Consider the following 13,059-nt stretch of genomic DNA (forward strand, 5'->3'; position numbering starts at 1 on the left):
ACACACACACACACACACACACACACACACACACACACACACACACACACACACACACATCACTCACCTTTGGTGGCTTTTCTATTCGCAACCTGTCAGGACACATTCCTCACTGCTTCTTTGATGGCTAGGCCTAGTTAAGGAGAGGAGCCACTTACATCTGCTCAAATCTGGTTAGTGGCAAAGATTACACCAGTACAGAGAAACTAAATCCTCTTTACAATTATATTGGCTGGCAGGAGCTGGATGGCCTTTATATCTGYTGTGAGCACAAGCAGACGACACAGGAGGAAGTGCAGCAGAGACACCGTGTCTTGCTTTGTTTACTATTAACAGCTGCGTGACAAAACAGCAAATCAACACCAGGAACTGTCAGCAGGCTGTTTTGAATTCTGTGCAGCTAGCCGATTACTGATCACGAGACAACTGGTTGAGCTTATATTTCAAAGCACCAAGTATTTCTTTTAATATCTGATTATGATTAACATAACACATGCTATGTAAGTTACCTTTTTTAATTTGTGAGATCATCTAGATTAGAACAAAATTAAAAATATTAGTTACTAAATATTCAGACATGTTGAAACAAAACATCCCACCTTAACCTTTTTATTCTTCAGAACTTGAACAGTAAACATGAACAAYGCTGCACCTCTAAGAAGCTTTCTGACATTGCAGCTTTCACTTCCTGTAAGAGTTGCACGTCACTTCAAACAGATCAACTACATGCCAACTGTGAATTAAGACTCTAAACAAACTTACAACTTTATAGGGTTCGGGGAAGAGAGGTGAATTAGCTGGAAAGGCCTCTCCTCCTCCCTGCTGGATTTCTTGATTTCTCCTTTCTCTTTCTTTCATTCGGAGCACATTCCGGTCCTCACGGTTCATGTTGCTGTTAACACAAACAGAGCAAGAAAATCAGCTTAAATAAAGAAAACAATTAGTAGACTGTGTGTATATAATAGCTAATGAAGACAAGGTAGCATTATTTAGGATATAAATAGGGTATACACATATTTGTGAGCTTTTATTTTGGTATATTGCAAAAACATAAACAGCGATATTCAGAGATGACCTGTGGGGAAAGTAGTCTCTAATAAGCTTAGGCTTGTCCAGACACAATAAAGCGGCTCTCATATTCTTTTTAAATCCTCCACTAGGGCTGCACAATATCAAGAAAACCTGTAATATTGTGATGACTATATGACTTGTGATCAAAGAACAAATAATATGCAGTGCTGAAGTCTTTCTGCTCTGGTTTCAGAGCAAAAAGAAAACAAAACCAACAAGTAAAACAACGATTTCCCTTGATCATGACAGTTTTTCTTCTAAAGTGCAACTACACACAGCTACTGTTTGTATCAATATTTCTTTCACCACTATCCTAAAGTCATTTATTAGGACAAGAAACTCTGCCGTAGTTGGAGACAAAATGCTTACCAGTGTTTACACAATCAAACGTTTTTATAACTTCTGACTGTCTTTCTGTAAAACTCATCAGTGAGTCTGTAGTGTAACTTCCCAGCAAATCTTTTAACAAAACTTTTGCCTGTTTCACATCATCAGTGCCAACCAGATATGAGTCATTAACTGTGAAGAAGAATGAGATTTACAAACAGCTAGGAGGAGAAGGTGGATGAGTTGGTGTGCCTGAATGATCGGTAGGATCTCCCAAGGCAGACTGGTTCTATGTGACAGACCTGACAAAGAGCGATTGACCATACTTGGATGGACAGAAGACAGCAAGAAGCTCAACGTCCCTCGCCTGGATGTGGGTTACCGGGGCCAGAACCTGGAGCCAGGTTTGTGGGAGGGACACACGAGAACCTGGTGATCAGGCCTCCAACCTGGAGGCATGGTTGGGCTCAACCTGAGAGCGCCATATGGGTTCACCCTACTGAGGGCCACCTCACCTGCAGCAAGGGCTGTGCAGGTCCGGGGGCCTTGGTGCTCCAAACCCAGTTAACTGAAGCTGACTTAGAAGTCATTGCAGCCATAATTAAAAGCCATCTTGTGCTGAGAAGTGATGGAGTTACAGCAGTTTTGATCAAACCTTGTAAATCTCGTGATTTTGTTACAACTTGCAAGACGGAATAGCTGTTGGGAAACTTGATGATGACTCAGCTACTAACACACCAAATTTGAGCTCCATATCAGTAAAAGTTGCCAAGTTACAGGAATTATTATGTCTGCTAAGGTGGCCATCTTGAACAGGGTAACTCCAGAAGTTAATCAGCTGCAGATGTAAATCCTGTAACTACCCTCTGAAAGTTTTACTAAAATCATTAGGTTCATTAGATATTTAGTTAACCCTACAGACACACGCAAAACAAAAACGTTAACGCCTCTTGTCTCTAGCAGTCAACTGCTAGATACACAAAGAAACTGACCCACAAAGCCAGAACTGGCGCATTTCTACGAACGAGTGAATGGTAGTTGTTTTTAACAGTTTGGTCAGTGGACATGTAAAGAATTCAAAATGTTGTTGTACAGCGCAGCTAAGAAGTAAGACTATACCAAACCTAAATGCACAACAAAACACTTTTCATAATAACAAAGTTACTACAACTGAACTGACCACTGATTACCTTGTGCCGACATCACGTGTCCATGACAGCCAACAGTGAAGATGATTTACTAAAACCACACTCAGTAAACTCAGTGTAATGATAGTCATTCTGTCTAATTTACCACACAGCTGACAAGCACAATCTTTCATTTGAGGGTCTTTCATGTTATAAATGTTGTGTGTGGTTAAAGCCAAAGCACTCTAAATAAGACTACACGTTTTAACTGGTCAGACAAGTAGTGATACTAAACAGTGTACCAATACTGTTGTTACTATGCCATAATAATAGTACATTAAATGTAAATTAATCGGTTGAAGTTGGTTRGGAGTGGGACTGCTTCTCTGAATGATCCACTGTTTGCACAGAGGCAGGGTCTTTTATAAACGCCACTCACATCCATCTTATCCACTTACTGACCTGATCTGTTGATTCTTATGAGTTGTGAGACTCTGTCACACTGTGGTACAGGAAATCCCTGCATGCAAAACTCAACTGTCTGTTGCTGGTTTCAAACAGCTGGTGCAGAAACGTGGTAGTTAATAAATGTATCTAACCAAGTCATTGAAGTGTTCTTTAAATCTGAGCCTTTCATGTAACAAAAGGACAGCTTAAGTGTGAAAACAAAAAGAGTACCTTAAATTAGAGGGGACTATCTTATGCAGGGCTTACTTTAGTRTGTAGAGGAAAACACAACAAAGTACACTTTTAGTTTGAATAAACAAAGTATGTCATAAATTCAAACTGAGGGCAATAACAACAAAAAAGAAAAGGCTGGTGACATGAGGTCACTGCAAAGTCAATTCCTGATGATTTCATTCTGTTTTTTATGCATACAAAATTACCATTAAACATATAAAATAGGGGTGCACAGTTAAATCAGCCAGACGATTTATCTGCACTTTTTTCCTTAATTTCGGGAAATCGGCTGATACTTACACAAAATCGGTGGAACAAGTTTGGATTGTTTCAATGAAATACAATTGGAACTTTGAATGTGTTTTGGGACCTTATAACATCTGATACTGATCAGCTGTTTAAAAAATAAGTATTGGCCAAAATTGGAATCGGATCGTGATCACCCAGAAACCTACAATCGGTGCACCCCTAATTTTAAACCAATTAAATTTAAAGTATGTTTGTACTAATAAACTTTACTCATTGATTTGACAGGTGTCTTGCCAACCTTGGTCATCCTGGTTTTAATTTTTCAAATCAAGTTGTAACTTCCAAGCTAAAGAGTTTTTTAAGAATGTAGTATAACTAAACTGTACAATTTAAGCCAATATTTGATTTACTCTTAATATAAAACCCCACAGAATCAATTATATTAATRTAAGATATGTTTGTAGATATCCAGATGAAGCAAAAGATAATATCTGCGTTACACAATCTCTGTTTTGAAGTTAGACGGTCCGGTCAGGTGAGCTTTGACTTGGAAATTTTGGCCAAGCAAGGCCCAAGTTCCCCTACATGTATCTAATGAATAAGAAGTAAAACAAAATATTTACTTTATTACAAACATACATAAAAGCTTGTAAAGCATGTCTCACTTCTCAAGCTTAAAGAAAACTATTAGTGTGTAAAGTAATGTAGTGATTCAACAGCATGCTAAACAGAAAAGGTCAAAGTCTTCTGAGTTGAGAAAACAGTTCATGTTGTACCCAAATTAATCAGCTCRTATGTCTCTTTCTAACTCACAACAACCACAACTTGTGTGAAACCAGTAAATAAGAGCTGATGGTTATCTGATTATTATGAATATATGACTGGGCCTCTAACATAACCATGATGAAATGTCATCCAAAACTAGAAGAAACACTAAAGTTTTACTGTGCTATACAGAAGATTTTCATACTTTCATAAAACATATAGCAAGATATTGAAAACAACCAACTAGCTGAACATTTCTTACCCTGACTGAGAGGCCATGGCCCCAACCACTGAAACATTGGAAGGAGGGGGGGTTCAAAAGATCTTTCAGAGATTCACAAATATCCTTGTCATGGCTTGTTAGCCTAAACTTGTCCACCAACTTCCTCCTTTGAAGACAGCCTGGTCCCTTTTTACTAAATGAATGTACAAGTGTCCAGCTGGAAGAGTGCAACTACAGTTTCCTTACTCGACTAAGTGCATTTCCTTGGAGTGGAGACAAATCTGACTTAGGGAGGGGAGGTGACTGCTTGTTCTCAGGCGATACCAAGTAGGAAAACATCAGAGGTAAGTCACATGTTAAGCAAAGTCGAGAGTCAGACCCAGCTTTTGTTTCTGTTTTGTTGTTCTGAGGTTAAAGCATGAATGGAGAACAAGCGAGCAGATTAAAAGGGGGGTGGGGGTGAATGAGCAAATGTCAACATCACAGAGAAAAACAGTGATAGAAATACATAATGTAATCTTTCACTTTTTAAAATACCTTATTTTTGTTCATTTAGAGGTATATTAATCCTCAAAGGGAGGCAGTGAACACAGAAATCTTTGTTTTTAACCCAAACATGACTCATTTTACTCCTAAAATAGAGATTAAAGTGAATACCTTCAAGTTAAATAAAAGATAAATATTAAACACATAGTTAGGTTTTTGTTAAACAAATAAACAAAGTAAGTTAGATTGGTTTTATGGTAGCTTTACAGGTAAATTAAAGAATAAATTGAAAAAAAAAAAACAGAGCAAACGGGATCCCTGAGAACAGAATGAATCTCACCTCTCTCTGCAAATGGCACTGTCCACCTCCCACCATATAAGGACATGTTATTTTACACCACAGGCCCTCTCCTTTTCCTGACGTCACACACTTCCACCAGTCGGAGCTCATCTTTTCATCAACAACGTCCCTCCCTCCCCCACTATGCCCCAAGCACAAGGCAGAGCACCAGAGAAGCCTGTTAAAGGAACAGTGCACAGGTTTCCAGCCTGCTCCTCGTAACAAACACGACACATTTTCATCAGCTACACAAGATGATGACACACACTGACATATGTGGCATCACTGCATTTTACAAGTGTACATCTACTATGAAGATGAACAATATAAAACTTCCATTTTACATACTGTACTTATATTGATTTTTTTTATGTCAGAGTTTGATTTGAAAAAGAAAAGCRCCTAACTTTTGAAAAAATTAAAAATCATATTGCTTTTGTTTAAATCAGCCATAACGTTTCATTAATAGTTTTGTATAAATATGGTTGCTTTATAATGAAAGTTATAAAAGCACGATATGAAGAAAATATTGTTCTACATCAAATTTATTTCCCACTTTAGAAAACATGTAAACACATAAACCCAAATCACATATTGTACATATCATTTATCATATTGTACAGATAAACCTGATTAACGAAGTCACCACAAACTTAAAAAAAAACAAAAAAATTATGATTTGATATACATGTTTATGGAAGCAAAGCATGGTGGACCAAGAAAATCCAAATGCATTGCTCTACATCAATTATTGTTTTACAAATATTCAAATTATTTTCAGTTTTTCAATTAAGCATAAAACTTGTTCTTTTTTTTAAAGAAAAAAAATTACAATATTATTTGATCACAAGGCTCATTCATTTATTTACTGTACTATACGGTATATATGTATAAAAATGTATATGCATATGTGTTTATGTATATGTGTATATGTGAATTGGTACATTATTATACATCACATGTGTATATTGTGGTTTTTTTATCTTTTATTTATCTTTCATTATTCTTCTCAGCCTCTCCTGTATTRAGCTGCAGTAATGTGCAAATTTCCCCAMTGTGGGATCAATAAAGTTTTTATCTTATCTTATCTTCTTATCAAGTAAAAATGCAAGACAGCACTTTTTAGGTTATCTTAAATTATTAAAATAGTTTGCATTACTGTGCCAAGATCCCTTAATATACTCAAGTACATATTAGAACTGCCTGTTACCACTTTAAAGAGAAATCTTACAGATCCTGTCAAAGAATGAATGAACTAGACTGTTTTAACTACATGACTTAGTTTTGAAGATAAGGTAGAGAACTTTTCTACAGGAAATACTTTATTCTTGGGTAATATCCTTTCAGAAGAAAATAAGAAAAAAAATAATGAGTCATATCCTTTTGTTATGTGTTAGTCTCAGACCAAAAACAGTAGGCCAAAGTATATTAAAAAAATGTTTCCATTCCACCTCATGCACATTAATTTTTAAGAGCAGACAAATATACCCTTTATCAAGCATATTGACTCCTTTTTTTATTTACATCCACCCCATCTTAACTCACATCTCAACGGTAACAGAAAACTAGCTAAAACTGTAATCACCAAACACAGACAAAATAAAAATAGCTCTACTTATTACAGTGTTTATACTCTTTACAACAGAAGATATTCAAAGCTTAAACTTGTAAAAAAAAAATTTAAGTTCAGATAAATTTATATGAGCAGCTGCCCCATTTCATTACTGTTATGTTGCATGAAAGTGAACTATGGAAACTTTAGTGTTACACCTGAATGGGGACCTCCAGTCAGACTATTTTAAGAACAATGGTCACGTGACTGTCCGCTCGACACCGRTGCACGTACGAACTCAGGTTACAGCTTCATTGATTTCAATCACAGTGCACCGGTTAAGCTGTGTTTACACTTAAATAAATCCAGGAAAACAGTCTGAAACTCCACACGGAGGACCACAAAACTACTTATAATGACTCAGGATCATTCCCACGTGGAAGGAGTATTTTCTGTCACTTTTCCTAAGCTAAGATGCTAAACTAACAGCTGGATTCTAGAGATGGGACAAGTGAAATTTGACTGGAAAAATGGATTTAACGTCTGCCCTAAACATTTTATCAAAGGTAAAATACCAACACTGGACTGGGCTTAGGTCCCCATAGGGAACAGTGGGTCCTCAGAAGGCTGTGTGTGCTGGGAAAATAGTCAAAAATCATCCCCACCAGATAGGGCCCAAAAAAATAAGCTCAGTTTTTTTTCATCCCAAATTTGATTTTCGATTTTAATCGATTTTGCTTCCCACTTAGAGTGCCTCTGTTTCAGATGTTGAAACAAATTTGTTGTACTCCTGCTTTTTGAAGGAAGAGCCTTCAAACAGATTTTGCAGTGAGGTGCTCGTTGTGTTAAGTCCGAGGTTGCAAAACCTAACCAGTTCCAGAAAACTGAAGAAACAGTACCTTTATTGAGAAGCAGACCCTCTTTCCTACCTGCCATATTGTCATGTCATGTACCGAGCATCTTGGGGGACAGGTGTGGTGACCGAACGACAGAAGCCCCAAAGTGTGCACTGGTGGGAAAAAATCTTGATGTTCCCAAAATTAAATCTTTATAAATGGCAAATTCGAATTAATCGATTAAATTGATTTATCGCCCAACCCTACCACCAGGTAACAAAAACATGTACACACACGATAGATGCACCAAGCTAAGCTAGAAGACACCTTGACCCTCCAGACAACCTTTCAACAAACTTTCCTGTCATTCCTGAAGTCGGATGTGTCAAAATTTGCTCTAGAAACATCTTTTACTGGTACGATATTAACACTGAGACTTCTGTATAATCCATGCCGACTGACCTATCATTTGAGAGAGCRGCAGACAATATGTCTAATACTTTTGACATCCCGAGTGGAGATTGCCATTTGTGCACTGTTCACTTTGGCACAAATAGCAGCTACACTTTGGATAAAGCTAAGAACATGAATTCAAACATGAAAATGACTGAATATTGTCATGTTAACATGTTGATGATGTCAAGTGTTTATTTTTGTCATATCTAAAAGAGATTTACAGTGGGGTGCAAAAGTTTGGGCAGCCTTTTTAATTTTTCTGATTTGCCTTTATAAATCATTGATTGTTTGGATAAAAAAATCAGTAAAATATATCATATAGGAGACAAACAGTGATATTTGAGAAGTGAAATGAAGTTGATATGATTTACAGAAAGTGTGCAATAATTGGTTAAACAAAATTAGGCAGGTGCATAAATTTGGGCACCATAAAAAAACCTTAACTCAATATTTAGTAGATCCTCCTTTCACAGAAATATTCTCTAAACGCTTCCTATAGCTTCTAATGAGAGTCTGGATTGTGGCTGAAGGTATTTTAGACCATTCTTCTTTACCAAACATCTCTAGTTCATTCAGGTTTGATGGTTTCTGAGCATGGACAGCTCTCTATAAGTGACACCACAGATTTTCAATAATATTCAGGTCTGGGGACTGAGATGGCCATTCCAGAACATTGTACTTGTTCCTCTGCATGAATGCCTTAGTAGATTCTGAGCAGTGTTTAGGGTGGTTGTCTTGTTGGAAGATGCAGCCCCGACTTCAGCAGCTTCAGCTTTGTTACTGATTCCTGGACATTGGTCTCCAGAATCTGCTGATATTGATTGGAATCCATGCTTCCCTCAACTTTAACAAGATTCCCAGTCCCTGTACTGGCCACACTGCCCCACAGCATGATGGAACCACCCCAAATTTCACTGTAGGTAGCAGGTGTTTTTCTTGTAGTGCTGTATTCTTTTCCCTCCCTGCATAACGGCCCTTGTTGTGCACAAATAACTCTATTTTAGTTTCATCAGTCCACAGCACCTTATTTCAAAATGAAGCTGGCTTGTCCAAATGTGCTTTAGCATATCTCAAGCAGCTCTGTTTGTGATGTGGGCGGAGAAAAGTCTTCCTCTGCATCACTCTCCCATACAGCATCTCCTTGTGTAAAGTGTGCTGAATAGTTGAACGATGCACAGTGACTCCATCAGCAGCAAGATTATGTTGTAGATCTTAGGTGCTGGTCTGTGGGTTGACTCTGACTGTTCTCAACACCCTTTGCTTCTGTTTATTCCAGATTAGTCTTGGTCTGCCACTTGGAGCCTACACTTGAACTGTGCCTGTGCTCTTCCATTTTCTCACAGTCACAGTTTCTCACAGTGGAGACTGAAAGCTGAAATCTCAGATAGTTTTCTGTATCCTTCCCCTAAACCATGATGGTGAACAATCTTTGTTTTTAGCTCATTTGAAAGTTATTTTGAGACTCCCATGCTGCCACTCTTCAGAGAAGATGCAAAGAGGAGAAAAACTTACTATTTTCCCCCTTAAATACCCTCCTTAAATACCCTTTCTCATAATTGGAGTCACCTGTGTATGGTGGTCAAGGGTCACTGAACTTACCAAACCAAATTTAAGTTTCAATAATTAGGTCTAAAGGTTTTGAAATAATAAAATAACAGTGCTCAAATTTATGCCCCTGCCTAATTTTGTTTAACCAATTATTGCACACTTTCTGTAAATCATATAAACTTCATTTCACTTCTCAAATATGATTGTATTTGCCCCCTATATGATATATTTAACTTATTTGAATTCATTTATTTAAAAAAGGACAGTGAACATTAATCAACATTTCTGTAAATGTGCCAGAGTTAGCCACAAGCTAATTTTCATCTGTTGTCCCTATATATGATAATTTTTATCCAAACAACCAATGATTTATAAAGGTAAATCAAGAAAATTAACCAGGCTGCTCAACTTTCGCACCCCACTGTAGATATCCAAATAATTGTTTTTTTAATTTTTTTTGTAAGCTTTGATTGTATACATCTGCAAAAGGGTCATTCATTATGGGTGTTTTGCAACATCTTGTGTAAAGCAGTGTGTTCAGACTGGCAGCCAGCACCACCACCTCTGGTGCTTTTGGAAGCAAACCCGCTGACAGTGGGAATTCCAGAGGGAGCATCCATGTTAACCTTCCTCTGTGAGCAGCTGTTTGGGCAGGAGTGYCATAGTTTTGTCGCAGTTAAAAGCAGCTAAAATAGGCAGAAATTGTCTGGATATTTTAAACAAATACTTCCTTAAACTTSTGCTTTTAGTAAACCTTTTCTTTTATTAGTATTGCAAAATAAATAAATAAATAAACTGGACATACATTGCATGATTTAGAGGCCTTTTCCATGACACTCAGCAACAATTCAGCAAAATTCCCGTTTACCAACAAAAATGGTAAACAGGAATTTTCCGGGAGAATTCCGAAACAAAATTTTTTTAAGATGAGCTTTTTTTTTCTCAAAAAGGATCACACAAGAAAACCTTTTTTATAGTTACTAACTTGATCTAAACACACACTGGCTCTAAACTGGTTATAAAAGCAAGGAGTTTTGTTACAGGATTTTGTTTGTGTTGTGCGCCTCTTAATCAGCGTTTGTTCTGACTCGACACTGACACAGAACACATTGTTCAGGAAATGTTTTTGGTTACTTCGTTAGTGAAACATGACACGTCTTTGAATTATCTTTTTGAAGTACTTGAGCAATTTAAGCTTTCCTGTAGGAACACCAAATTTGTCAATGGGTTTAAATTTGTAGCATGCCCTGCTTGGCCAAATGCTTTTACTATTTTTTTTATTAAACTTTTTAATAAACTTTAATAAAGATAATTCAAAAATCATAAGGAAACCCATACTGGCTTGGAAAACACACTATAACAAGCATTTATTTCTCTATTTATGCCCCCTGAGGTTTGAGTCTTAAAACTGAAGCCTTAGGGGTCATTTTGACCCAAGGGCAGCAGGAAGGTTAAGATTGCAAAATAGAAACAAGAACCTAAAAGCTGTAGGCATGCATGACTTTAATTCATGCATTTTCTTGTTAGACTTATTTTACTCCCTGGGAATTTTTAGTTTTTTTACATAAATGTATTTTCTATTTATTGCAAAACAATAAAACACCTCGAAAAGGAATGCAGTTCTCAGTAGATCTCATTACAGTTTTTTGGACGTCTTACTCATCGAACATGTGACTGAGGCTGCCAATGTAAAATTCCTAAAACCACAGAGCGTTTCACAGCAGAGGCCTATGAAAAATGAAATGATCTTAATAAGCTTCACCTTCGCAGGACAGCCACATGGGAGCTTAACTCTCATGCAGGAGGAAAAACAGCAGAACAGATGTGTGAGGTCAGGATACAATGAGTAGCAAATTTTTCTGCTGTGTGAGCAGCCGAACGGGGAGTTTAAGAAAAGAGCTGCTGATGTCTGATAAGATTTGGGCTAATTAAACTGGCAGACTCCAGAGGAGCACTTTAAGCAACTTACTTCTGACAAGCTCATTTTTGTAAAGGAAATAATGTTTGATTATAAAATTGCCCACATCAGCTACTGACACAGTTAACTCTTGGAATGCCAATACTGAAAAGCACTCACTTTTTGAGATTCCCTTTACCGGTAGTTCTTTTTAATTGTGTGAATACTGACTCAGCATTTAGCCAACAAAACATTCAGGTGATTTGGACTTTTTGGTTTTTGAAACCTTTGTACTTTCCAAAATAAAAAATTATATTCACAAATATTTTCTCCATCGATATCAATTGAATTATCTTATTGTTCAAAAACTGTTGTCTTTGAAATCTGCTTCAGTATACAGCTTTATTTTTAATCCTTATGCTACTAATAGCTTGTAGCTAGGCTTTTGCTAGTTTTAGCTACCATTCTATACTTTGCTACTTGTAACTTTAACCTTTTTACTACTTTTAGATTTTAGCTAATCTATTTAGCTATCCTTTTGTTTCTTTTAGTTTAGTTTAGCTTTTAGCTGATGTTTTGCTCTGTTTAGACTTTAGCTAGGGTTCTGCTTTTTGTAGCTTTAACATTTAAGTTTCAGCTTCTTCAACAAACTTCATCAAAGTTATTAAGCAAATTCTCTAGTCTCTTTAAAGTCAGTTCAATCCGATAGTGTTGTAGGTGTTGGKATGTGTAAAAATAAAACATTTTGGTAATTTGGGCAAAAACCACRAGAAAATCCAAAATGTTCAACATTTGAAATGGACTGACTGCATCGTGTATTAGCTGTATAGAGGCCGAAGAAAACATGCACTCTCTGCTCTGTCTAAGCAGACAAACAATTCAACAAAACAATCTTGACAGAGCATTTGCCTCCACAACCGAGGAAACGGTTCAACTACGGCCTGTAGGCAAAAWWTTTTAACAGGAAGTGGAGTGGATTTTCACAGCAAGCTGCGTCACACAGAGCTCAGTTACAAATTACTAATGTGCTGTTTACTTCACTCGCTTGTTTTCGCAGTATTCAAATAATCGGACATAACTGACATCTGGGAGCAATAAAGCAATTTGCTTGGGTCTCGTTTGTCAGCACAAATCAATCAGTGGTTACCCTAATGCAAACTATAACAGCCAGCAATCATGCAGACAAGTGTGCAGCTCCATCTCACTAATCGGCATCTCTTTTTTACAAATACAGTAATAAACACAGTATTATAACTATCTTTAATAAATTAGCATTGGAAAAAACAAAACAAAAAAACACCAGATCCTAATTTTTAATGCCTGCTACCAAAGGGCGAAGGCAGACCTGCTCAGATGCCTGTTGGTCAGAAGAACATTTCATGAACCACCAGACCAATTTTAATGAAATATGCAGATAGAATAGAATAGAATAGAATAGAATAGAATAGAATAGAATAGAATAGAATAGAATAGAATTGAATAGAATAGAATGCCTTTATTG

The 13,059-nt window shown here is 36.9% G+C and overlaps 1 protein-coding gene across 1 annotated transcript in view; it reads right to left on the minus strand.

Moving 5' to 3' along the window:
• Nucleotides 1-4,693, minus strand: part of aff4 (AF4/FMR2 family, member 4) — a 20,190-nt gene extending 15,497 nt beyond the window's left edge. Inside the window, exons 1-2 of the mRNA XM_014016837.1 lie at nucleotides 4,483-4,693; nucleotides 763-892 (exon numbers count right to left, since the gene is read on the minus strand). Coding sequence (XP_013872291.1) covers nucleotides 763-892; nucleotides 4,483-4,499 — 147 coding nt within the window. The 5' untranslated portion in view covers nucleotides 4,500-4,693. The remainder of the gene's footprint in view (nucleotides 1-762; nucleotides 893-4,482) is intronic.
• Nucleotides 4,694-13,059: the final 8,366 nt, after the last annotated feature.

Source organism: Austrofundulus limnaeus, unplaced genomic scaffold (assembly GCF_001266775.1).
Source record: "Austrofundulus limnaeus strain Quisiro unplaced genomic scaffold, Austrofundulus_limnaeus-1.0 Scaffold156, whole genome shotgun sequence".
NCBI classification, from domain to species: domain Eukaryota; kingdom Metazoa; phylum Chordata; class Actinopteri; order Cyprinodontiformes; family Rivulidae; genus Austrofundulus; species Austrofundulus limnaeus.